The sequence below is a fragment of the Pogona vitticeps genome, chromosome 1 (assembly GCF_051106095.1).
Source record: "Pogona vitticeps strain Pit_001003342236 chromosome 1, PviZW2.1, whole genome shotgun sequence".
Taxonomy (NCBI): domain Eukaryota; kingdom Metazoa; phylum Chordata; class Lepidosauria; order Squamata; family Agamidae; genus Pogona; species Pogona vitticeps.
Window position 1 is genome coordinate 202315457 of NC_135783.1, and position 26935 is coordinate 202342391.

General features: G+C 42.8%; 1 protein-coding gene, 1 long non-coding RNA gene and 1 other non-coding gene across 7 annotated transcripts in view; 2 read left to right on the forward strand and 1 right to left on the reverse strand.

The window, feature by feature from the left end:
- LOC110086016 (neurabin-1) overlaps window positions 1-26935 on the forward strand; it is an 85042-nt gene that overhangs the window by 29908 nt on the left and 28199 nt on the right. For all 5 annotated transcript variants that reach the window (XR_013545628.1, XR_012081122.2, XM_020806682.3 and 2 more), the window contains exons 2-12: window positions 13-145; window positions 1134-1254; window positions 11531-11635; window positions 11769-11889; window positions 14497-14640; window positions 15602-15655; window positions 18633-18862; window positions 21000-21096; window positions 21184-21343; window positions 23282-23433; window positions 26175-26490. Coding sequence is in view for 3 of the 5 variants with exons in the window: in XM_020806682.3 (XP_020662341.3) it covers window positions 13-145; window positions 1134-1254; window positions 11531-11635; window positions 11769-11889; window positions 14497-14640; window positions 15602-15655; window positions 18633-18862; window positions 21000-21096; window positions 21184-21343; window positions 23282-23433; window positions 26175-26490 (1633 nt within the window). In the remaining 2 variants the exon portion in view is untranslated. The remainder of the gene's footprint in view (window positions 1-12; window positions 146-1133; window positions 1255-11530; window positions 11636-11768; window positions 11890-14496; window positions 14641-15601; window positions 15656-18632; window positions 18863-20999; window positions 21097-21183; window positions 21344-23281; window positions 23434-26174; window positions 26491-26935) is intronic.
- Window positions 1690-7608, reverse strand: LOC144589490 (uncharacterized). The gene is made up of 4 exons (XR_013545638.1): window positions 4902-7608; window positions 4659-4706; window positions 2398-2457; window positions 1690-1773 (listed from the first exon to the last, which is right to left on the reverse strand). It is a non-coding gene; the product is annotated as an uncharacterized LOC144589490 (long non-coding RNA).
- Window positions 10634-10799, forward strand: LOC140703509 (U1 spliceosomal RNA). Its single transcript, XR_012082863.1, has one exon. It is a non-coding gene; the product is annotated as a U1 spliceosomal RNA (small nuclear RNA).

The window sequence follows — 26935 nt, forward strand, 5'->3', positions numbered from 1 at the left end:
TTGTTTTCACAGGTATTCAGTACTTATTCAAATGAAGACTATGATAGACGCAATGAAGAGGTTGACCCTGTGGCAGCATCTGCAGAATATGAACTTGAGAAGAGGGTGGAAAAAATGGAGGTTTTTCCTGTGGAAATTGAAAAAGGTGCATGTGTAAAATATGTGCTATGTTAATATGGTTCAAAATGGTTAAAATTAGAGATGGAAATTGTCAGATACTTTGTCATGACTTAAAAATCTGTGTAGCTTTAGATCTACTCCTATACTCTCATACCTGGAAATAAGCCCCACTGAAGCAGGTTACACATTGGTGACTAGGCATATGTAGGATTGTAGTATAAGGAATTGTAGTATGTTGTCAGGTTAGAAGAGAATTGCTTCCTAACTGTATGATAGCTTCAGGACTTGAATAGATTTCAAACTTCTATCCAAATAGTTAGAAATAATTTTAAAAAACAGAAGACATTACAATACAAAAAAGTGCAGAATCCTAACAGAAAATCAGTTCGGTCATAGTACATTATGTCCATAAAGAATTTATAAATCTATTTCTATTTTCAGTTATCATAGATTGAAACATAGTTTGAAACTCATTATTGAAATGCTGTTTCAGTTTAAGGTGTAGGATTTACATCAGGGATGGGCAATTAATTTCTTTAGGGGGCCACATGAAAAATCTGAACTGTGTTCGGAGGCCGAACCAACTTTACTTAAAAATAAAATGAAAGGGGGGAAAAAAACCTGACACCGAGCTAACTCACTTGTCCTCCATTCCCCCGCAGCCTTCCTCTCCGACTGTCTTCTGTCCCATGCTGGCGACGTGATGCGTCATCACATTGCCTGCGCAAGGATCGCTTCCGGCCTCTTGAGTAGCAGTCAAAGAGTAACAGTCAAAACTCACGAGATCCCAGCGTCGGATCTCGCAAGTTTTGCTTACTGCCATGCTGGGTGACCAGAGCCAGAGCTCTGGCTCACTCAGTGGCGACGGGCGGGCCGGACAGGAGCGGCTCACGGGCTGTATGTGGCCTGCGGGCCTCACTTTGCTCAGGTCTGATTTACATTATAACAAAGAGCTGTTAGTTGTAAAACTAGCTTTTAAAATGCATGGCATTTTGTTTTTGTCCACCTTGTAGGTGACAGTGGCTTGGGTATCAGTATAATTGGAATGGGTGTTGGTGCAGATCAGGGACTGGAAAAGCTGGGAATCTTTGTGAAAACAATAACTGAAGGTGGAGCTGCTCAGAAAGATGGTCGGTAAGTTTACATTAGTAATGCTTATTCTGTTCTGTATGTTCTATACATTTTTGTTCTGCAAGAAAGAGAGAGTTCACTGACAAGCTGAGTGTTAAAAATACATACATTCAATTGTACAGCTCTTTCATATATGGCCGTCTTATTGGTTTGGCTCAGATGTGCTGGGACATGATAGCTGAGACTCAATGTAGTGTTGGTGGAGTAAGCAGCCATGTTGCACACTTTGTGACTATTTCAGATGCAGGGAGGAGAACAACAGGACTATCCTGGCATCTGTAGAGCTATCTGGGACCTCCTGAAACCTGTTAGTGACTGTCTCGTTTCAAAGGATGGTGCAGGCATGCCTGCAAACCCAGTTAATATGGAATCAATGTTGTTGTGCTGCTGGGTGAATCCAAAGAGAACAGATGCCTCTTTTCCTAAGTTTTGAAAATGTACCTTCTTCATCGTGGTCTTCTGTGAATACACACATAAAGGGTTAATCAGCGCCAGCGATGATCCTCTCGGAACGTTCTAGAGCTTAATAAAAAGAAACAAAGTTGTAGGACACTCATATTGCGCATGCTCCTCCCACCCCCTCCTCAGTTCCATTTCTCCGCCGTGCGAACTGGTTCTTTCGGCTAGAGCTCCTAATATTCTTTACACATTTTGGATTCTTTCGGCTTTTTTGGACTTCTGCAAGGCTATTTCGACTACGCTACTCTCTCCTGCCCTGACTTGGCGTGTTTCTGGACTTTGGCACTGTTTTCCCCTGTGTTTCGGTGATATCGGATTTTTCCCGCCTAAACCAACGGTTCCCGTTTGCGGCCGTTTTGGCTCCCCTGCGGCTTATGTCCCCCTCCGGTCCGTTCAGCAGGTGCATAAGTTGTGATCGAAAGCTCCCGTTTCAGGACCACCACGATAAGTGCCTTTTTTGTCTCGGGGAGACCCATTCGCCCCAAGATTGCAGGCATTGTAGGGCTTTTACTAAGCCGGCCCTACGCGCGCGCCAGCAGCGCCTGAAATTCCACCTCTGGAGCGCTGCGTTGGCCTCTTCTGAGCCGTCCCCCATGGAGCTTCCTGCTCTTACTGCTATGTCATCTGCTTCTACTAGCCTGGCTCAACCACCTCCTGCCAAGGCTCCTAAAAAATCAGCGGACAAACCTCCCAAGAAGCCGACTTCCTCTAAGGGATCGTCCGCTTCTAAATCCGCAGCGGCCAAACCTGCAAAACAAGCAAAAAAGAGATCGGCTAAGGACCTGGGAGCTATAGAGGAACTACCATCAGCCTCTGCCTCCCTCCCTCCCTCTTCCTTAGAGGAACCTTCACGGGGGACGTTTTGTCGGAGGTACCGGCTTCTCTACCTCCAAGACAATCTGAGCTGCCTCTTGTCTCGGGGATTGCATCCCCTACACCGAATCAGCTCGTCACTGCAACCGCGAGCTTGGTGTCTTTGCCCAATAGCCCTGAATCCATCGGGCGGGCGTCCTCAGCTCATTCCTCTTCCTCTGTACAATCGAGGCCGGCGTCGCCGCCGAGGAAAAAGTCTCACAAAACCAAGCACCTTTCCAAGCACCGACATTGGTCGCCGCATCGTCGCTCTCGGCGCCGATATCGATCGTCGTCAGAGGATTCTTCCTCGTCTTCCCCTGTGTCGAGGAAGCACCGCCGCCGCCGCCGCCACAGGAGGTACACCTCCTCCTCGTCTTCGACCTCGCAAGACAGGCGTCGACGCCGATGGAAGGCAAAGCATATCTATGCCTCTTCCTCCTCCTCGCCTTCGCCCCCACCAAAGAGGCGGCGGTGCCGTCACCGTTTCGACGTCGACGAGCCTAGACCTGTCCAGCTTGGTGACCAACCTAAGGGATTTTCGGCACCGACGTCATCACTTACCTCTTCCAAGCTTGCTCAGCAGCCTGTTACGGCTGCGTCGAGCCCGGAGACTAGACCTCACAAGAGAGGGCACCCCCCCTCATCGGACGAGAATGCTCCCTTTTCAGACAGTTTTTCTGAGTCGGCAGAAGACCCACCTCCTTCGGAGGGTAAGGAGGATTTACCCATGGGCGATGTTGTTGAATCTGACACGGGAGATCCTCATGCTGCTTCACCATCAGAGGACTTCTCCTCGTACTCTCAGATGTTGGCAAGGCTTGCTAAAGTTCTCAAGTTGCAGATGGATACTCCAGCTCCTCCAGAGGAGGATCTTATTTTTGGTGATATTACTAGCGAGAGATCACCACCCCCCAACCTTGCATACCTTTCTGTTTTGACTAACATTATTAAGGACTTCTGGAATCAGCCTTCTACGACACCTTCCTTGTCTAGGCGTACAGAAAACCTTTATCGTGTCTCTGGGGACGATGCTAAATTCTTGCTTAAGCATCCAATACCAAACTCCTTGATCGTGGAGACAAGCTGTACCAGACCATCCGGAAAATCGCATGTCACTCCCACGAACAAGGAGGGGAAGAAGATGGAGATACTAGGTAGAAAAATTTATTCTCTCATCGCTTTTATCCTTAGAGTGGCCAACTATCAGACTGCCTTTGGGGCATACCAAAAACAGTTATGGCTGAAGGTCTTGCCGGGGCTTCGTATGATACCTGAGGATGTCAGACAAGGCTTTCTGAATACATATGAGGAAGCGCAAACGGTCTCAAAACACCTTCGTATAGCTACCCGCCATTCTGTTGAAGCGGCTGCTAGGATCTTAATGTCTGCTGTCACTCTTCGACGCCACGCTTGGTTAAGAGCGGCCAATATTCTTGATGATGTCAAAGCAAAGATAGAAAACTTGCCGTTTGATGCCTCCGGTCTTTTCAGCGAAAAAACCGATTCTCATCTTGAGGAGCTCCATAAGGCGAAGAAGACTGCTAAGTCTTATTATATTCAGCCCCAACCGAAATATAACAGATACCAGTGGAAAAAGCCTTACAACCAGTATGTTCAGAGCTCCCAATTCAAGCAGTTCAAGACGCAGTCTCAGCCTAGATCGTCCAACGCTGCTTCTTCTTCCAATACTTACCGTCCCCAGCATTCTCAACGTCGCCAGGGATTCAAACAGCTTACCAAAAAACCAAAACAGTACCTTTGACCCGATCAGCTTGGTCCCTATGCATCATCTGACAAGGCTCTCACCGTACCTCAAAAACTGGTCCGTTATTACAAGAGACTCTTGGGTACTAAGCATCGTACAATGCGGATATCGTCTGGAGTTTATCGAATATCCTCCTCTAGGGCAGGTTCGCTCTACATCATCCGATCCTGCCCTAGAGGAAGAAGTTCGTTCTCTTCTACAGAAGCAGGCCATACAAAAGGTACCGCTACGGGACATAAAAAACGGCTTTTATTCAAGGTATTTTGCCGTACCCAAAAAAGACAAAGGCATTCGACCAATTTTGGACTTAAGAAAGCTAAATACTTACCTGTCAACGCGGAAATTCCGGATGGTCACTCTGGAGACGATAATCCACCTGTTAAAAAAGGGCAATTGGTTCTTGGTCATCAACTTGAAGGACGCCTATTTTCATATTACAGTCCACCCTTCCCACTGCAGATATCTCAGGTTCATCTTCCAAGGGGTCATTTACCAATTTCTCGCCCTTCCGTTTGGTTTAGCCACAGCCCCCAGGACTTTCACGAAATGTATGGCTCCAGTGGCGGCTTACCTTCGTCTGAACGGCGTCCAGGTGTTTCCATACATAGACGATTGGTTAGTGGTCTCCACATCCCGCCGTCGTGCCCTACAAGACAAAAAATACGTCCTTCATGTTCTAAGTCATCTGGGCCTCTCGGTCAACCTAAAAAAATCTCATCTGACTCCATCTCGGTCAGTCCACTACATTGGAGCCAAGATAGATGCAAACAAGGGGCGCATCTTCCTACCAGCGGAAAGAATAAGAAAAATACGCAAAGCGGTAGAAAAGTTTCGGCCAGGTGCGAGCGTAACAGCGAGGCATGCCCAACACCTCCTAGGGCTCATGGCATCAACAACACCAGGCCTGGCCCACGCTCGGCTGAAGCTCAGATCCCTGCAAGTTTGGTTTCTCTCTCTATTCAACACAGAGTTAGATCATCAGCACAAGAGACTGCCTGTCACTCCGGAGCTGGTGTCGCAGCTCCAGTGGTGGACTCACTCCCCGAATCTGAAAATAGGCAGACCATTTCGTCAACTTCAGCTGACGTCACAAGTTACCACAGATGCGAGTCCCGTGGGCTGGGGGGCGCACTGTGGTCAACACAAGATCCATGCTCTTTGGACGGTGGACGAGAAGGTGCTTCACATCAATCACTTAGAAATTCTTGCCATTGTCAAGGCTCTCAAGGCGTTTTTACCTCTGGCACAGGGCCGTGGTGTCCAGATAGTCACAGACAACACCACGGCCATGTACTATGTGAACAAACAAGGCGGCACACGTTCGAAGTCTCTCCTCCTGTTGACCGTGATGCTATGGGAATGGTGCTACAGGCATCATGTTTTTCCGGTAGCGGTGCATATCGCGACAGAGGACAATACAGTAGCGGACGAGCTGAGTCGTCGCACCGCACAAACGCACGAATGGCAGCTCGACGACAAGATTTTTCAGTCCCTGTGTCACCACTGGGGCACCCCGATCATGGACGTCTTTGCCACCTACCACAACAGGAAATGCCCCCGTTATGCTTCCAGAGCGGGGACAGGCATCGGGTCCTCAGGGGATGCTTTTATGATAAGTTGGACAATAGGTCTACTGTATCTGTTCCCGCCGTTTCCCTTGATACAGAGGACCTTGCTGAAAATTCGATCCGAGACGGTGGAGGCGATTCTAATAGCGCCCTTTTGGCCTCGGCAGCCGTGGTTCCACCTGTTAATGAGAATGTCCAGCGATGTTGTCAGGCTGCCTCTTCTTCCGCAACTTTTGACGCAGGATGCCGGCAACATATTTCACCCAGATCTGGACACTCTACAACTGACTGCGTGGAGGATCTCCCGCAGATCAAAGAGGTTTTAGCTATGTCTAAGAAGCCGTCTACCACAAGGCTGTATAGATATAAGTGGCAAAGTTTTTTGAAATTCACAGATTCTAAAGGACTGATCTCGTACCCGGTCACTTTATCTACACTGTTGCAGTTTCTGCGTTATCTTTTCGATTTTGGCCTCTCTGTTTCTACGTTAAAGGTTTATGTGGCGGCAATTGTTTCCTTTCAACCGCCAGGTTCGTTGGCCTCTAGACTTTTCTCACACCCGACTGTTAAAAACTTTTTGAAGGGTTTGACAAATCTTCGACCTCCAATCAAGTCACCTATGCCGCAGTGGTCTTTACAGTTAGTGTTACACGCCCTTATGAAGCCCCCCTTTGAACCTATGGCTACGTGTGACTTAAAGTTCTTGTCCCTCAAGTCCCTCTTTTTGGTAGCCATCACCTCGGCCCGTAGGGTCAGTGAATTAGCAGCCCTCAGAGCTGACCAACCTTTTCTGCAGTTTTTCAAAGAGAAGGTGGTGCTCCATACTGATTTATCCTTTCTACCCAAAGTAGTTTCTGATTTCCATCTGAATCAGCCTCTTATTTTGCCCACTTTATTTTCAAATCCTACTAATGACACGGAGCGCATGCTTCATATGCTAGACGTCAGGAGGGCCCTTGCCTTTTACGTTTCAAGAACAAAGCAATTCCGCTTGTCCAATAAACTTTTTCTGTGTTATTTTGGCGCTAAAAAAGGGTTACCAGCGTCACCGTCTTCCTTATCGAGGTGGCTTGTATCCACTGTTTTGCTGACTTATGAACTGTTACACAAGGATCCTCCCGAAGGACTTAGAGCTCACTCTACAAGGGCAGTAGCCTCATCCACAGCTCTGTTACGTGGCGTCGACGTTCCTGATATCTGCCGGACTGCCACATGGTCTAACGCCTCGACATTCATTACCCATTACAGACTGGATCTGAGGGCTCGGAAAGAGGCGTCCTTCGGGAGGGCGGTGTTATCTTCTGTTCTCCAGTGACTTCCCTCCATCCGGTGAGTCAGCTAGCTAACCACCCTTTATGTGTGTATTCACAGAAGACCACGATGAAGAAAGACGGGTTACTTACCTGTAACCATGGTTCTTCAAGTGGTCATTCTGTGAATTCACACATGCCCACCCTGCCTCCCCACTATCCGTCACTGATTGTTTTAAATCCTTACATTTTTCACCCTAAGTGGCTGTTCTGGTGGCGGATAAATGGAACTGAGGAGGGGGTGGGAGGAGCATGCGCAATATGAGTGTCCTACAACTTTGTTTCTTTTTATTAAGCTCTAGAACGTTCCGAGAGGATCATCGCTGGCGCTGATTAACCCTTTATGTGTGAATTCACAGAATGACCACTTGAAGAACCATGGTTACAGGTAAGTAACCCGTCTTTTGCTTATGCAAAGCATGCTGCGATCTTTGGATCCAGGCCCCTGAATTTTTGCTACAAGAGTAAAACATTCTCAGGCTCACATACGTTTTCTACTTCCTTCTCCTTGGGGCCCATAATAAGAAGGTGTCAGCTTTGAACTAACTATAGTGCCCTGTGTCATCTGAACTTAGGGAACTGTGGTTTATTTAAACTAAAATAGTGGACAAGTAGACCCTCTGGCAGCATAGCCCTTCGTGTCTTCTTTATTTTAAATCTCATTATTATAAAGAATGTGTGATATATCTTACATTTTCTTAAATATAAAATGTCATTTACTTCAAAACAGCTTGATCAATAAGTCTTTTACAGCTATCTTTTAACAGGGATAATTGCTAACTTCTACACCTAGGAAAAGGAAACCAAATGCACAGTTACTAAATGGAGGATTCTTAGCACAGTAATACTATGAGGGAGAAAGATCTTAGAATTGTTATAGATCACAAACTGAATATGAGGCAACAATGCAATGTTGCTACAAAAAAGGTAAATGCTGTTTTAGGCTTCATTAGCAGAAGTATAGTCTCCAAATCCTGTGAAGTGCTAGTTTCCTTCTTACTTGGCTCTGCTTAGGACTTATCTTGATTACTGTGTCCAGTTCTGCATGCCACACTTTAGAAGGATGCAGACAAGTTGGAGCAGACTCAGAGAAGAGCAACAAGGATTATCGGGGACTGGAAATCAAGCCCTCTGAGGAAAGACTGAAAGAACTGGGCTGAGAAAGGAAGACTGGTGGGAGATATGATAGTACTCTTCAAATACTTGAAATACAGTGGTGCCCCGCATAGCGACGATAATCCGTGCAGATTGCTATGCGGCTTCGTCGCTATGCGAAATTAAAAAGCCCATAGGAATGCATTGAAACCCCTTCAATGTGTTCCTATGGGCTTGAAACTTTTTAAGCGAAAATCCTCCATACGGTGGCCATTTTGGCTGCCTGGTAAGCGAGGAATCCATCCCTGTTTTACCCGGTGGCCATTTTGGAACCGCTGATCAGCTGGGGAAAAATCGCTATGCGAAAATAGGTAAGCAAAACAGCTTACCGATCATCGCAAAGCGATTTCCCCCCATAGGAAACATCATTATGCGATCGCAAAAGCGATCGCAAAAACACTGTCGCTGTGCGGATTCGTCGTTAAACGTTATGCGAGGCATCACTGTATTGTCATATGGAGGAGAGGTAGGTTCTGTTCTCAATCATCTCAAAAATTCAGGACAAATAATAATAAGCTCAAATTACAGGAAGCAGAATTTTGGTTGAATTAGCAGTTGAATTGGCTGTAACTGTTAGAGCCAATTTTCCATGTGTGTGCACAGGGCAGATTTTCATCTGGTAAACTGGAATTAAACAGGCATCATCACTGGCTGCCACTACACAGTGCTGATGGAGCTCTGTGCATGCACCTTAGAGGAAAAGTTGGTTAGAGTAGTTACAACAATGGAACCAAATACCTCAGGAGGTGGTGAAGGCATTCAAGAGAAAACTGGACAACCATTTGTCAAATACAGTATACTTCAATTTAGAATTTTTGCATTGAGTAGGGTGTTGGATTCGATGGCCTTATAAGTCCCTTACAACGCCGTCGTTCTATGATTCTATTATCCAGTTTTTGTTTACTGTCCCATCTTTATTGATATAGCAGAAGTGGGCAGGATCCTTAGAGGAATGAGAGTCACATTGTGTGTGCTAGATCCTTGCTCTTCCTGGCTCATAAAAGCAGCTAGGGCGTGGGAGGAAATAGTCAGATAGGTGAGTGGTGAATGCTGTCTAGATTCTACCCCACCTAAAAAGGCAGTTGTATATTATTGAAAATTCCCTCTCTGAAGCCCACTATATTGGATAAATATCAGCCAGTCACCAGTATTGCATTTTTGGTCCAGGTAGTGAAATATGTAGTATCACCTTCAGGTATTCCTGGATGAGACAGATCCATTAGATCCATTTCAATCTGGCTTTAGGCTCGGTTATGGGATTGAGACAGTTTTGATTACCTTAGTGAATGATCTATGCTAGGAACTAGTTGGAGTGTATTCCTGTTGGTTTTCATGGACTATTTAGTTGTGTGTGATGCCATTGACCATGGAATTTGTCTGAGCCACCTTTCTTGGGTAGATCTTGAAGACACTGGCTGTGGTTCTTCCTGAAAAGAAAAACTTTGAAAGTGGTGCTAGAGGACTTCTATTCTGTGTCTTGGCTTTTGCCTTGTGAAGTTCCTTGGTGTTATTTTTCCTGCCATGCTATGTAATATGTATAGCAAACATCTGGGTGAGATCATCTGTCAGTTCACTGGTGATACTTAAATCAAGTTTCTCCTTTTCATCAGGTTTGCAATTTTGTGTGCTCCTGGATTTATCTCTGAACCTAGATGTTCAGACTTTGGTGACAGCCAGAAGTACATTTGGACAGTTAAAACTAGTCTCCAGTTGTGCCCATTATTGGAAACGTCTGATTTGACTACAGTGACACATGCCTTGAATCCTGCTTCGAGTTTTGGGACTGCTTTTTATAAAGGTGAAGGTGGCATGGGTGGGGGAAAAAGTTATACATATAAAACTTTCCCCCCACCTGTGCCACCGTCACCCTTGGGACTAGGTGACCAGTAATACCATTTTACAACTTTTCACCCCATTCAACTCCAAAAGTACATTGTACAAATAAGTACAAAAAAAGTACAAATAATTATGCTAATGCCTGTGCACTAGAGGATTGTGGGAAGAACACCTAGCTAATGCTAGGTGTTCCTCCCACAATTAGCATAAGGTATGAGCATATGCTAATACCTGTGCACTAGAGGATTGTGGGAGGAACACCTAGCCCCTGATGGGGATCCCGCAGGGCACCCCAAAACACTGAGGAGCTCTCTTGGCCTCTGGCAGGACTGGGGCTGTGCAGCCCTGTACTGAGTGGGAAGTGCAGCCAGGAGGTCACCATGCCTTGAGGGGTCAGGGGACAAAAGGGGATATGAGGTGCAAGGGCCATTCCAACTCATACTTTGCAGGGGAACTACCATGTCATAAAAGTGGTTTTGTCAGGGGGAGGCTCATCCATTGCACTTTGGGTCTGTTGCTGATCCCTGTGATTTCCCTAAATGTGAGGAACTCAACTTCATAATTTGTGTTAATGAGAGATTGCATTTGTGATTTCCCTGGTTTTTCTAGATTCCTTTTCATCTCTCTTTCTCCTCATCAGGACCTGTTACAAAGGCAGCAAGTCCTGGTGATGTCTTGTATTACATTCTTTTTCTTCCGAGTGGTAAAAGATCAGGGCAAAAGGAGTCACCATTATCAGGAGCCAGGGTGTTGCTTTGATTCCTTTGATTCTCTTTCTTTGTTGTTGGAGAGAGAAAGAGGGGGAAGGCCATCTGAGACCCATTGAATTTCCAAAAGCAGTGCAGGTGAGGGGATTGTTTTCCCCCAATATGGTATGGGGAACTTTGTTTTGCAAGACAATGTCTTCTATGGACAATTTTTGCAAGACAGTGATTTTTTTTCCCAATTGGAACACATTAAATAGATTCCAATGGGGAGCTGGGTTTCGCAAGATGATGTTTTCACAAGACAGCGATTTCCACGGAACAAATTAAAATTGTCTTGTGAGGCACCACTGTAGGTATTGTTGATGAAGTCAACTGGTGGCAGCTGAGGGGCACGTAGCATGAGCTCCTAGTTTGTTGAAACACTCAGGGGCCACGAATCATAACAGATACTGTACCATTTTTAAAAATAAAAATATTTTTGGTCTGATTTTTTGTTTCTTTCTTGCAGGGGAGGGTTGTATATGCCAAAGTTTCAAGTGCCCTTGAGTCAATGTTATTTATTCTTCTTGAGTTAAGTCCAGTATGCTATGTAAAGCTTAATATTTTTTGTTCCTTGCCTTGTAGGATTCAAGTTAATGATCAGATTGTTGAAGTCGATGGTATAAGTCTTGTAGGAGTAACACAGTTTTTTGCAGCAACTGTACTAAAAAATACAAAAGGCATAGTCAGGTATGTGTATCTTTGTAAATCAAATAATTGACAGGTTTATTAACTAAACTGAAGAATGAATATTGAATTATTTCCTGTTGGAGGTATTTATGTAGAAAAATATTTTATACTGGTGCTTGGTGGCTCTCTTTAGGTTTTTGATTGGAAGAGAAAAACCAGGAACTCAGAGTGAAGTTGCTCGTCTCATCAGTGAGACCCTGGAACAGGAGAGATGTTTATATGAGCAGCAGTATTCCCAAGATGATACAGAACAGGTATCAGTTAATTTATCAATTAATTTCACATATCTTTATTCCTCCTTTCTCCTAAAAAGGACTCGAGGTGGCTTATCTATAATATGTATCTGTTATAAATAAAAATAGAGTCTGCAAGATAATGTTGCTGTGGATTATTATCTGGAATAGCAATGTTTCTGTTTGGGGTATTGGCTAACCAGCCTACTCCAGGGTACTGTGACCTGTAAGGAGCTAGAGAAGGAACTGTAAGAAGCAAAAAAAGGACAGCCAGGATATTTCCTGGGTCTGTCACCTGTATCAACACTGTACTCATTTCTAGTTCCCGTCTTGGGTGATCATGGGATGAAGTAGCACTGAGAAGGGCCGTGGGGATTTCACATTAAAATGTGGATGACATAAGTATTAATGACCAAACGAAGTGGTCTGGGATAGGCATGTACTATTCATGCTCCTCCCCTCCGAATCCCAGAATTCTGAGAGTTCCAGTTGCCAGACCCACACGTAATTGTACTCACCAGGAGAGAGGCTCAGCTAGAAGGCTTCATGGCTCAGGATAGGCTGGACCTGGCCTAGGTGCCTATTAGAAAAAGAGTGGGGTAACTTCCTTTTCTAAGAGGTCTTCCTGCCAAGCATTTGTCCAGGTGAGCACAGTTTAGGTGTGAGTCCTGTAGAATCCTGGGATTTGGAGACTGAAGAAGGGAGCAATCCAGGTTCTTCAGCTGTACTGGGGTAGAGACTGTGGGGAGGGACTCTAGTTCCTTCTGCCCCCAAACATGTCTTTTTGACACCTTATTTTACCTGTGATTGGTGGGAAGGGACTCAGCAAAAAAAGTACTTGATCCCCAGTCTTTCTTATGCAGGGCTGTATCTTTTTTGCTTTGAGCATGTCCTGACACTCTGTTTCTTCATTTTGCTTCTGCACTGCTTACTATGACTGCCATTTTGCCTTGTTTGCTTTTCTCCTCTTGTTCCTTTGGTTGGCAGATTTCCTCTCTTGGCCAAAAAAATCCTATTAGAAAAAAAGTGTACACATAAGAGCAGTTGTGCAAGTGGTTTCCCCCTTTCACTCACCGTCCATTGTGTATCCTGGTGTGTAGTAGATGGACTGCGAATGAGATGGGTTTGCTTGCACCGCTGCCCTTCTGCAATTGCATTGGACAATATGGTTGTAGCTCTTGTATCTTTGTGTTTATCTTTTCCATGCCTGTTCATTTTGCTCACTGCCCCACTACTCGTTGTCCTTCCCGTTTGGGCCTTCTCTCCTCTCCTTCCACTTGCTTCACAGTGTATATATCCTAGAATGTTCAGCCTGAATGGTCAAAGCAATTCATGCTGTGACTGTTAATCTTTACATACTGACCTTTATGCTCCCTGTTCATTCTGACCTTTCCATAAAAGCAGGCATATATAGTTTGGTTTTTCCCCCTCTTTGGTCTGAAAGTGATCCACTTCTTTAAATGATGGTCGTTGCAGTTTGCAAACATGCCTACTGATTCCCCTGTAGGTACTTTTTCTTTGGCTTTGTAAGAATTGGCCTGTATTCTTGAGCATTGTTGATGGAAGGGAACATTACAGTTATTAAGTATACATGTTCAGAATGGTTCAGTAAGTTAACTTTTTAACTTTCCTAGAGCATATTGAATGTATAACATATGTTTTATATATTGCCCTAATCAACTAATTTTCCTGCTTTGCGAAGTGTATGAATCACAGTTAAGGACGAGTTCCTTCATCATTGGCACCCTAAAAGCGCTGCTGGTAATTTCTGTTACCAAAAATGGCCTCTCTTCAGCTCAGGCACTTGACAGTTGTCAGCTGAGGAGGAGGGGGCAGGTGCCACTTTCTAATGGCCAGACTTGGTTCGAGGGCTCCATTTGTAGACTCCTCATTTAAAGTTTTTAGATAAGCACCAGTAAGCTGCTGCCTGTGTTTGTCACAGCAGTTCACATACTGACCACTTGGTGGTCATTACATATGGTACACTTGGTTGTGTTTTTAAAAAGCAATTCAAAACCATTCTGTTCTTTCTGTGATGGACTGTTGGTCTCGAGATGCAAATACAAGTTGTAAGATCTCCCTCAGTTAAAGCAATGATTGTGTTTGGGCGACAAACACAAAGCAGTGATTGTGTTTGAATCCTGGCTTGATAAACCATCATGCTCATATTAGTAGCATGGGAGCATAGATAATTAAAAGAGATTCCAAAATGGAAATCTGTGTTTAATTGTGGCTTTCCAATTTGCTTATCTACTTGCAAGAAATGAGGAGAAAAGCGAGAATCATGAGGCTACATGCACTAGCACGCTGTTTAGGCACATCTTGATTTCTTAGGCCCAGGGTGGATATCTTACCACAGTAGGTGCAGTTAATAATTTAAGTGAGTACAAAATGATCCAATGTATTTCAAAACTGTATTTAATGATTTTAAGTTGAAATGTTTATAAATTTATATGCAGATCTGTTTTTAAAAATACCATTCATATAAAAAAAATCATGGTATAGCATCTGTAAATGTGTTTCTTTAGTATTTCTTGTGTTATGGGAGCCATTTCTTTGTCAGAAAAAGCCTTTATCTATTAAAGCTTTTTATTTAGCTGTGTAATGTATTGTTAAATACCTTTTCAGGATGATGACTATGAGGAAGAGGAGGATTCTTTTGAATCTAATTTACATGGAAAATCTGTAGAGGTATTTTATCTTCCTGAAAATGAAGACATTAATTTGCCATTGGACATGGATTCTTCACAGTTCCTACTGAAATTTAAAGAGGTATAGTCCAGTTTCTGCTTTTTGCTAAAATGACAAGTAGAGGTTTTAATCTTATACTGGACTCCATGTTTTAAAGCCATTGTGTTGAGCTCCTCTTGTAAACTTAATTCCTCAGGGGCAATCTGTTAGGAGCCATATAATGGCAGTAGTCAGGCAAGAGTTGATAATGGGTGGAGCTACAACTAGCTTTGTTTCAGCTATCAGTATAGTTATCACTATATAAATATGTATGGTAAAAGTTAGCAGCTTGTCAGACAAGCTTGTGGATAATCTCTGTACCAAAAAGATTAATATGTATTAAACAATTCTAAAAGTACAGCGAAATAGGGAAGGCAATTTTAAAGGCCAGGAAAAATAAAGAAGAAAATAAACAGCTGTTTATTCTGAGCAAATAGATAGAGCAACCATATTTATACTGAATTAGGAAGTGTAAGACTTTAATTGAATATTACTCCAATAGCATGCAGAGAAGCTTTGCTTCCTTTTTTACGTGCAGGTATGTGCATGGAGGCTTACTCCAGATTGGGCACATTTTAGGGGGTGGGTGCCAGTGGGAGTTATTATTTGTTTTACTTGTATATGTATTTTACACATATTTCAGACAGACGCTGAGACCACTATAATCCAGAGAGCTTAAAGTAGCTATAAAAATATAATGGTGAACAAACTTATAAAAAGAATAAGACTGAAATCTTGTTGTGGAACAAGGTCAATGTCATCATCAGTGGCAAATCACCACTCATTGAAGACTTATTTGACAGTTGCACAAAACTCTGTTGCATTGTTTATGAGTCATGTTCACCAGAAATCACCTTTAATCTGTGGTGGCAGTTGCTGTTTGTGATGACATCATCCCCATTGGTAACACAGAACTGCAGTGGGATTTCAGACGATGTGTTCAAAGATAATTGTGTATTCCCTTCAACAAGTCTTATATATCTATATATATATTCTTATACAGCTACAGTTGAAACATGCTGTCACAGTAGCTGAAGTTAACCAACTTAAAGAAAAGGTAAGTGTTTATGTGTAACATATTGAATATTGTTTTGATTTATATTTAGTGTTTGTAAAATACCTCATATACACTGGTATACTGACAGCTATGCTGAGGAAACATAAAAAAAAAAAACTAAGATCATGGCCACTGGTCCCATCACCTCCTAGCAAATAGAAGGGGAAGATATGGAGGCAGTGACAGATTTTACTTTCTTGGGCTCCATAATCACTGCAAATGGTGACAGGAGCCACAAAATTAAAAGATGCCTGCTTCTTGGGAGGAAAGCAATGACAAACTTAGCATCTTCAAAAGCAGATACATCATCTTACCAACAAAGGTCTGCATAGTCAAAGTTATGGTTTTTCCAGTAGCGATGTATGGAAGTGAGAGTTGGACCATAAAGAAGGCTGACTTCTGAAGAATTGATGCTTTTGAATTGTGGTGCTGGAGGAGCCTCTTGAGAGTCCCCTGGATTTCAAGGAGATCAAACCTATCCATTTTGAAGGAAATCAACCCTGAGTGCTCACTGGAAGGACACATCCTGAAGCTGAGGCTCCAATACCTTGGCCATCTCGTGAGAAGAGAAGACTCCCTGGAAAAAACCCTGATGTTGGGAAAGTGTGAAGGCAAGAGGAGAAGGGGACGACAAGAGGACGAGATGGTTGGACAGTGTCACCGAAGCTACCAACATGAATTTGACCCAACTCCGGGAGGCTTTAGAAGACAGGAGGGCCTGGCATGCTCTGGTCCATGGGGTCACAAAGAGTTGGGCACGACTAAACAACAAATGCTTGGGGGGGGGGTGAAAACCAAAGACAGTGGTGCCTTGCTTAACAATTACCTTGTTAAACGACGAATTGGCTTGACGATTAGGTTTTTGCTATCGCAAAACAATGTTCTAATGGGAAAAAACGCTTTACGATGATCGGTTCCCTGCTTTGGGAACCGATTTTTCACTTTACGATGATCAAAACAGCTGATTGTCGGGTTTTCAAAATGGCCGCCTGCTGTGTAAAATGGCTTCCCACTGTTTTTAGGACGGATTTTTCGCTATACAGGGAGCAGAAAATGGCTGCCCTATGGAGGATATTCGCTGAACGAGCAGGTATTTCGCCCATTGGAATGTATTGAATGGTTTTCAGTGCATTTCAATGGACTTTTTTATTTCGCTTGACGACGATTTCGCTCTACAGTGATTTAGCTGGAACAGATTAACGTCGTCAAGCGAGGCACCACTGTAATTGAATTCAAGAAAAATATAAGCTCATTATTTAAAATAATTATTTCTTGTGATAATCTATGAAGAGTACTCTGTGAGTTTTATATGTTCCTTTTGATGCTTTGTTATCAATAGATATATGTGTTTACTAAATCACTTGCATAGTAAAGTTGTGAAAGGAAAAGAAGCCAGTTGAGTTACACGCAGCCAAGTGAAAAAAGGAAATGTGTTAGACAGAGATATATTGCCTTAAGTGTTTCTCATAGGCATCCCAGTTTTGTCTGCATCTCATCCACGTTTGTTTCCCTTTCCTATGTCCTGTGGAAGACAGTGCATTCTTTATGGGCAGGAGCACCTCTTCTTCCTTACCTATTATCCACAGGGAAAGAAGCGGGTGAAGCCTTCCGATTTCTTTTCTCATGCTACCGAAGATCTTTTCCACTGTAGATCCTGTTCTTTTCTACCTTGTAAATAGGTTTTCTAGTGCAATATGAAGTGTACTTTTCTGTATTCTGTGTAGGTAAGAAGCAAAGGGTGTTGCCATTGTATAAAACAGTCACATTCCATGTGACTGTTTTATACAATGAGTAGGAAAGTTGGATCTCTGTGGCAAAAAAAAAAAAGATACTGGCTGATACTCTGTTATGTACTAGGTTGCACTAGAGTAGGCTTACTGAATTGGTAAGAATTTGATGAGTCATCTCCTCCATAAGTATAATGGATTTAAATGGTTCTGCTCTAATTGCTACACTGTTATTACACTAAAGTGCAGTTGATGAAGAAACTCACCAAATCCCCTCTGGTTCAGTGAGCCTACTTTAGTGTAACTTACTACATTAAGCAACATGATTTCAGCTAGTTGGTTGGGATTTAAAACTGAATGGAGGAAATTAATTTGCCTGAAGCATAAATGCAGCTTCCATGGCTTGCTTGCTGTCTTCAGAATATTGTTAGCTAAAAGCTAGCGGATTCTATAGCAGCAGACACCATTTCTCAAGGTACCATTAATTTATAAAGTCTCTTCATTTGGAAAAATGAGCTTGGTAATTATGTAAATGTCCTTAGGACAAAATGATTGCATTAACTCTTGCTGTTATAGGGAACAAATCTTCTATATCAGTGGTCCCCAACCTTGGGCCTCCAGATGTCCTTGGACTACAACTCCCAGAAGGCTTCACCACCACCTCTGCTAGCCAGGATTTCTGGGAGTTGAAGTCCAAGAACATCTGGAGGCCCATGGTTGGGGACCACTGTTCTATATCATAGGTCGGGAAACTGGTAAATTACCCCAAATTGGGTAAAAGTGAAAATCCTGGGGGTAATATTTTTAATTCAAATAGTGTATGATTTCCTTCCTTTTGAATCAAGGGGGTAATGTCGGCGTATATAAATTTTTGGGGGGGATAAAAGGTAAAAAAGTTCCCCGACCCCTGTTCTATATCAACCATGGCAGTCAGAATTTTAGAAGTTTTGTTTCAAGGTAGTTTGGATCTAGCCCAGGGTGAATATTGAAATCAGAAGTGTCATAAAATGAACGGTCTTGTACAGTTTTTTTCTGAGATGGATTTACAGAAATTTGTATAGCAATTTTAGTTAATCTTTTCAGTATAATGTATGTGTTGAGAGTACCATCCACTAGTCTTTTGCATGTATCCTATTTTTTCTTGCTGGTAACTTAAATTATAGGTTTGACTTTTTCAAAAAATAACAATTATAAATCAGTGTGTAGAAACATTGCAGTGTATTTAATGTTCTAATGAATTATTTTTAAAGTTGAAAGCAACAGAAGTTGAAAAGATGGAATGGGAATTGAGTAAAGCCCAGCTCCAGGAAACATTAGATGAGAACAAGGAAAAAATAAAGAAGTTGGAAACCTACTGGCTGGAGGCACAGAGCTTATGTAAAACAGTAAATGAACATCTTAAAGAAACTCAGGAACAATATGATGCTCTGGAAAAAAAGTACAACAAAGCTAAGAAATTACTGAAAGAGTATCAACAAAAGTGAGTTCGTTGTCATTTTCTTACAGACATTCATGCTATTTTACATTGCCATTATTTGCATATACTACATATACTGTAATATCTTAAGGTCTCAAGTATGGCTTCAAGTGGTCAGTGCTTTATTTTGGATGGTGTAGAAAAATGGAAGCAGGCACTGAAGACTGGAAAGGAGAAATAGTAGGCAAGTGTTAGCATCCAGAGGCTTCCTTTGCGGCACCTTTCCCATTACCTTAGCAACTAGTTTCCATAGTGTTGTTGTTGTTGTTGTTTTGTGTTTGTTTGTTTTTAGTTTCAAAAATGTGGTTTATGATTTGCTATTATATAGCCTGTTAGGGCATGATGACAGATCACTTTTGTCATTTGACCGCCCCCAAAAGCTGATGAGATAAGCACATAAAAGTAATAATCTAAAAGGTGTTGCATTGTAACTAAAAATAAGTACAGTGGTACCTCGACTTACGAACGTCTCCACTTGCGAACGATTTGCGTTACGAATTGCTCCGTTTGCAAAATGTTGCTTTGACTTGCAAACAGAGCCTCGGCTTACGAACAACCCCCCCCCCCCCAAAAAAAAACGTTTCCTGCCCTTTTTTTGACTTAAGTTCATCTTAGGCCAAAAGAAGAAAAAATTTTAAAAAATTGCTCCCTAGTTGTAGAGTACGGATTAACTCGATTTGCATTAGTTCCTATGGGAACTCATGCCTCTACCTACAAACACGCCTCAACATATGAACGAAAAACAGCCTGAATGGATTAAATGGTTTTCAGTGCATTCCTATGGAAAAGTTTGCCTCAACGTACGAAATTTTTGACGTACGAACACCATTCCAATACGGATTAAGTTCGTAGGTCGATGTACCACTGTATTCTTTTGTACTAGGATTTTTAAAAACTTGAATTGTATGAGTGGTAGAATGAGAATTCTAAAGAGTTGAGGGTCAGGTTTGTGATTAGGATATGGTGTAGACCTTGTATTTCTTAACTTTAATGAAAAATCAGTTGTCACGCCATGGAAGAATTTTCAGTTTTAATGGACTGGTGCTAGCCTGTTGATAATCAGTTGTATCATGGTTAGACATGGAATATTCATATTCATATCCCTGGGGATATGAATACAAATATTGGCACCACAGGTGCTTAGGAAAACTGGACCCTTCCCCTCTGAACTGGCAGGTCCAGTTGCTGCTCGCTGTGCGGCACACGGGAAGTGGCTTGCCTGGCACTTCCCCTCCTCCCTGCATAGTCGACCACTCTGATGAGGATGCAGGATGATGAGTCTCCCCGCTTAGCTGTTCAGTAGTCGGCTGTGCAGGGAAGTGGTAAAACAGTGGCCAGGATGCTTCCTGGATTGGCAAGACGAGAGTAATACTGGCCACACATTAATTGGACTTGCCGGTTTGGGGGAACGGTCCAGTTTTCCTAAGCACCTGTGGAGCCCATATTTGTATTTGTATCCCCTGTGATATGAATATGAATATCCCATGTCTGTGATCTGGAATGTTTTTTTGCTCTCAATATGCTTGCAACATTGACTGGGACAAAAAAATAGGTTTGACATTTTCAGTCCTAGCTGTGTTATTGTTATTGTTATTGTTATTATTAAAAAACAACTAAATATAGTATACTTGTCAGGCAGCTGAAAGTTAAGAATATGGTTTACACCTGCTCAGATACCAATGCCACAGAATGCCTTCACTGGAGATCTTGTTCTGTGGAGATTCTGGAACACAGTGTGATTGCAGGGGACAGAATGCATAGATACAGAATGCACAATATATTTCAGTGTCAGGCTAGTCCCTGAAAAGTTATTACTTGCTGTTTGTAGCATAGAGTACATGAGGAAACGAAACACACACATATATAAGCATCTCTCTCTCTTGGGGGGGGGGAGAGAGAAAGAGAGAGAGAGAGAGAGATGCTTACAATAGGGGATAGATTTCAGGCTTTATTATAAATGTAGCTGGCCAGGTTGATAAACCTACTGAGTTATTGAGCTGATCAAGGCAAAGAGTGCTTACCAAGTAACCAAAGTTGATGAGAAGCTCAATTTAATACACAAAGTGTTTTCAATAAATTCCGTTTTGCAAATAAAACTTTTATTTTGCATAATGTTTTGTGCTTTTCCCCCTTGTACCAGAGAAGTAGAACTCATGAAAAAAGAGGAGGATCATACGAGAATTCTTGAAGAGAGAAACCAGGAACATGCAAATCAGTTGAAAATGTTGCAGGACAAGGTTAGGCAAGATGACATTTTGAACATGGTTTTTTAGAGTATTTAAAACTGTTGCTTGGTTTTAAAAATTATGTTATAACACTTTCAGATTACAGAGCTTGAAGATAAATTAAAGATATACGAGAGACTCCCTTATATGTTTGGAAATAGCATTTTACTAGAAACTGACACACCAACTCCTGAACGTTTGGAAGTGAAAGATGATGTTCTGGAAATTGAGTCTTCAGTACAGAAATCAGATTTTTCTGGTAAATGAAAGTTTTAAAACAGTCCTTTGATTTTTTAAAAATATATGGGAATTTTCTTGGGAAGTCTTGCTAACATGTCATTCGTAGACGGAGTCACTTGAAGGCTAACAAAAGAGGTGGTCTGAACCTTTCAGCCTGAGTAGCGCTGAGCAGATAGATAAAGGTGGTGTATTTTCAACAAGAGTTGGAATGTAGTGAAACAGTGATGGGAGCATATAGCTTTCGAGCTGTTGGACTGCACTTCCTATGATTCCGCACCATTGACTATGGTGGCTGGAACTGGAGGGAGCTGCCAGCAACATCTGTAGGGGTACACTGGTTGCACACCTGCCATAAAGAGCAAGTTCTGTGTTCTAAAGCGATCCTTCAAGTTGATTTGTTTAGAATTATCTCTAGATGCCAGTTTAATAAAGCATATTTTTTCTTGTGAAATGTAGTACAGTGGTGCCCCGCATAGCGACGTTAATCCGTTTCGGATTAATCGTCGCTATCCGGAAACATCGCTAAACGGAACAAAAAAAGCCCATAGAAACGCATTAAAACACGATTAATGCGTTCCTGTGGGCTTAAAACTCACCTTTGAGCGAAGATCCTCCATAGGGGCGGCCATTTTCGGTGCCTCTAAAGCGAGGCAACACAGCGGGCGGCCATTTTGGAACTGCCGATCAGCTGGCCGAAAATGGGGCCTTTGGCATTTTCCCCCAGCTGAGCGGCGGGAGCTTCGAAGCCCCGCCGCTCAGCTGGGGGAAAATGTCAGCGGTCGGTTGGCGGTGGCTTTGGAAGGACCCCGAAGCCACTGCCAACCGCCGACATTTGCCTTCCGAGTTCTCAAAGGGCTTCCCCCCCCGACATTGGAGAAAGCCCTTTGAGAGCTCGGAAGGCTCTCAGCAGCGTCGGCGGCAGGGTAGGAAGGTACGGATGGCTTCCAGGCGAAGCACTGGAAGCCATCCGACCCCCCTACCCTGCCGCCGCCGCTTGGAGCCACACCGCGCTCTCCTATCCCAGCCATGCTCGGACTCCCGGGAGTCCGAGCATGGCTGGGAAACCGGGCGCAGGGCGGTTCCAAGCAGCGGCGGTGGCGGCAGGGTGGGGTGGGGTCCGGATGGCTTCCAGTGCTTTGCCTAGAAGCCATCCGGACCCCCCTACCCTGCCCCCGCTGCCAGGAGCCGCGCCACGCCCGCCTATCCTAGCCATGCTCGGACTCCCGGGCTGCGGGGAAGAAAGGCAGAAGCCGATCCGATCTTTCCCCCCCACCATCGGGCACAGCGCTTTCGGAGAAGCATCCCGGTGGGGGGGAAAGACCGGATAGGCTTCAGCCTTTTTTTCCCCGCAGCCCGGCTCCTCCCGAAGGGCTGCCCCGATGGTGCTTGCAGCAGCGGAGGAGGTGCCCGGTGGGGGAGAAGGCAGGAGTCAATCTGGCATTTCTCCCCCACCGGGCACCTCCTCCGCTGCTGCAAGCACCATTGGGACAGCCCTTTGGGAGCAGCCGAGCGGCGGGGCAGAAAGTCAGGAGCCGATCCGGTCTTTTTCTCCCACCGGGAGGCTTCTCCCAAAGCGCTGCGCCCGATGGTGGGGGAGAAAGACCGGATCGGCTCCTGCCTTTCTGCCCCGCTGCCCAGCTGCTCCCAACATCGCTAAGCGAAAATCACCCATAGGGAACATCGTTAAACGGAGCGCAAGATCGCTCCGAAGAAACCATTGCTAAGCGAATTCTTCGTTAAACGAAGCAATCGTTAAGCGAGGCACCACTGTATATGGAAGTAAAGGTTGGTTGTCTGTGTCATAACATACAAGAACATTTTGTTAAAGATTTAGGTTACTTAAACATGATTAAATACTAATTTATAAAAGAGTACCAGTTGGCTTTGTTGATAGACATGGGGAGAGAAGCTTGATTTAATGCTGGAATATCTTTAAAAGTATTTAAATCTGTTACAGAGTTTGATACGTTTGTTGGGGACACACCGAGGTTGGACACCAGTGCACATAAAGCAAAAGCTCAGCTTGCCTTGAAAGTAAAACGTCAGCCACCTTCTCGATCAAAGCTGAAAGAGTCTCTTGGGGTTGGACAGAAAGAAAGAAACTCACAGGTACGGTGTTCACTTTATTATTTTTATTTTCAAAATACAGTTTTTAACTTTGTAGTTGATACATTTGTAAGACAACTGATATCACTAACTCACCATTTCTGGCAGATGGCACAGAAGGTGCTGGGGGCGGGGGGAATTGTGTTATTTGTTTACCAATGGTGTATTGATTTTTTCCTGAGTGTTACGACATATATGTAATTGTATGGTAGGGTTGTCCCTATCTATTCTTTTCTGAAGCCAAGTCACCAGGAAAGGCGACCACCGTTATTGCTGTGTGGTTGCTCTGCTTTTTTTTTTTTTTCATATTTTCATGGTAAACTTGTGTCAATGGCTTTAAAAGCATTGGTAGATGTTGCATCACTCCTCCTACTATCTGGCAAGCGGCGTAGCCCTGGGTGGAGGTGCCACATCCATTGAGTGCAATGCATTGCTTCCAGAGGTGCTGGTGTGACAGAGGACATTTTACCAAATAGGAACCCCTACCCGACATGTTGAGATATGAGTTAGTAATTTAAACATATATATATAAATAAGTAAACATATATATATATATATATATATATGTAAGTAAGGAGCTGCAGTGCCCCAGAAAACAAGAGAGAGAGAAAAAACAGTACCATGGTGTAGCTGACCATAATGATTCAAGTAGGGGGAAATGAATCCGTAACTTTAAAACACATTGGGACGTTTGCCGAGGTAAAAATACCACCTGACCATGATTCGGTACAGCAAAGCTATGAAATGTACTGTTAGAACAGGGGAACATTTGCCTGGTGTGACCATGGACTGAGAAACATCTTTTTTTTTTAAAACCACACTCCATTTGTGTGTGAATTTTTCCAACAGGGCCCTGAACTACACACGATTCATCCATGTCCTTTTATTCAGGCCATCCAAAGTTTTTCAGTATTCTGCTGTCTTTAGACAGTCAGCCACTTAACCTGTTTATTAGATCCCCATAGAACAGTTTTGTTATCCCTGCAGATGGCAACAGTCTTGCTTGCAATATTTAATTTTTTGCCCAGTAATCACTGTGAGATTGTCAGCTGCTTATCTCCAGAAGCATGATGCTTTAGGGCAGCTCATCTACATGTCAATAAGGGAGTCATGCTGCCTACAGTTTCCCCAGCATTCTGCTGACAGTGCTTTGTTGTAAGTAGAAATTTTAGGTGGATGCAACTGCTTTGAAAGCATTCTTTCATGGTTATGCTGACAAAGATTTAGAGGACAAGGATACCAATTTTTGGCACAGTGTGAGTGTTTATTTCAGCCTACTTTACAATTATTTTACTGTATTACCAGTTACAGATTTAGAATGTGTGACCCTTAATTTTGTTATGGGAGGAGGGATAAGATTCTTCTGAAATAGTTATGGGTCTTGGAGTTGCTGCTAAAATGGAGTAACTACGGTATTCTGCTTATAGAAATGTAAAAATAATAAGGAGCAACATGGTTCCAGTTGGTCACCTAATTTCCATATTCACTCATGAAACTGAATGTTATCCTCTTACTATATTGAGTATCAGTTTTAATTCTTCTCAGGGACTGGCAACCCAACCCTGTAAAAACAACTATAAAAGCTTCTAATAGGAAAGCTAATTTTCTCTCAGTGGATCTGATTTTTTTTCTCAGTAATGAACTTTTCCAGAAGTTATTGTCATTTAGAAAAGTTGTAGTGAATAGATTGAATTGTAATTTGGAATAAAAAGAAATTTGGAAAAAGGAACGCTTTGGTGACAGTTATCCTACACATCATCAAAATTTGAAGTATATTCCATGATTTCAAATTTACCTTACCAAAATATTTCTGACAACAAGCTGATACACTCCTTGCAGAATCAAAATTCCTAGATATTTAAAACTGGAATACTTCTAGATAAATCCTGTCATGGCACTTAATTCATGTTGTATTGGCAATGGAGTATGGCACAGAATTACTCTGACTTTAAGTAGTTAAACATTAAGCCTGTGTAGTAATCTAGTATTTGCAATGCATTGCCCGGGATTGGAAAGTGAAAACAAGGTATTGATGGCAGTGTGATTTGCAGTGTGTCACAATACCCTTAGTGTAAGAATGTAAACAGACCTTTTAAAGGATCTCTAGTAATGGTGACCAGAAATAAGGGACATCTTACCTCCTTATGCATTGAATTGGTCTCAGTCTTTACATCAGCAAAATAGGAGAATACACTTGATATTAGGCTAGGCTGAAAGTCTGGGGACTTTTCTATCTGAGAGGTAGAAAAGTCTCCATGTTTCTATCTGACAGAAGGGAGAGTCTGCAAATGTTATACGTTTGCCACTTTTATCATATGTGTAATCTTAAAATCCAATTTTGTCTTCCTTCCAGTTTGCCTTTGTGAGCCATGTACAAATTCCAGCTCATTAACAAGGTGCTGGTTATATTCCTAGATGTGTGCAGGAAAAAAGTGAAAAGCCAATTGCAGTACTTTGCCTCTAATCGAAACCTCATTTAAAGTTACAAGATAACTTTTATATGGTTCTGTAAAAGAAGTGTAGGTACAAAGTGAGTGTCTCTGCAAATATTCCAGGAGAGGTGCTCTCATAGAAAGGAGCTGTGTCTGGTAGACACTTGTCTAACCACTTCAAGGTGACAGCTTCAAGGGCAACAGTATCAGCAAAGAAGCTGATACAGGAGAAGTTGACTGTTGTGATATCTTGATCTTAGACAGCTTAAATCTTAATATAAACATTTATAAAAATTTTTAATGTACTTTCAGAGTATGGATGATTGCGAGGCAGAGGAAACTATCCAGGTGAAGTCTTCAGAAGTGACAGAGATGATAACTACCTCCCAGCAAAGTGATGTAGATCAGAAAGCCAACAATCATGAACGTGCCGGAAGTACTGACAGTTTATTAGACTCAAGCCCAACCATTTCTGTGCACTCTTCTCCAGTGTGTAAACCACACACAGAGGGTAGTCCTGGAGCAGCACAGCAGATCTCTAATGATGATACTGCTCCAAATTCTCCTTCAGGATACTGTCGAAATGCTAAACACAGAGAATCAAAAGGAAAAGGAAAAGCAAACAAAGGTAACTTTAAAAATTTTGTTTTAAAAGTTTTAAAATCTTGGACAAGTATTGCTCCACCATGCTTTCCAGGGAGCTGCAGAGGTACAGTGTTGAGATAGTGTACTTTTTTTAAAAAAATGGAAAATCCATCTTATTAAGCAGTAGCAGTCTCATTATACTGAATATATCAGAGGAAGGATAATGTAAGCTACAACATTGGTATTAACTGTGGTTGACTCTTGACAAATCATGAGTAAGGACGTTGGAATTTTTGTACAAGTCTCCTTCTAGTGTGGTTAAAGGATTTTGCCTGTGCCTGCCAGATTCAAGTTGATAGTAGCAGTTTCTGATGAAGTAAATGGCATTAAAAAGGAAGACATTTTCTATTTAAAATCAATTCTGTTTTGTTTGAGATAATTTTCCAGGGTTAGTCCCAAAAGCAACTTGATCAGTGCATTGAAAATGC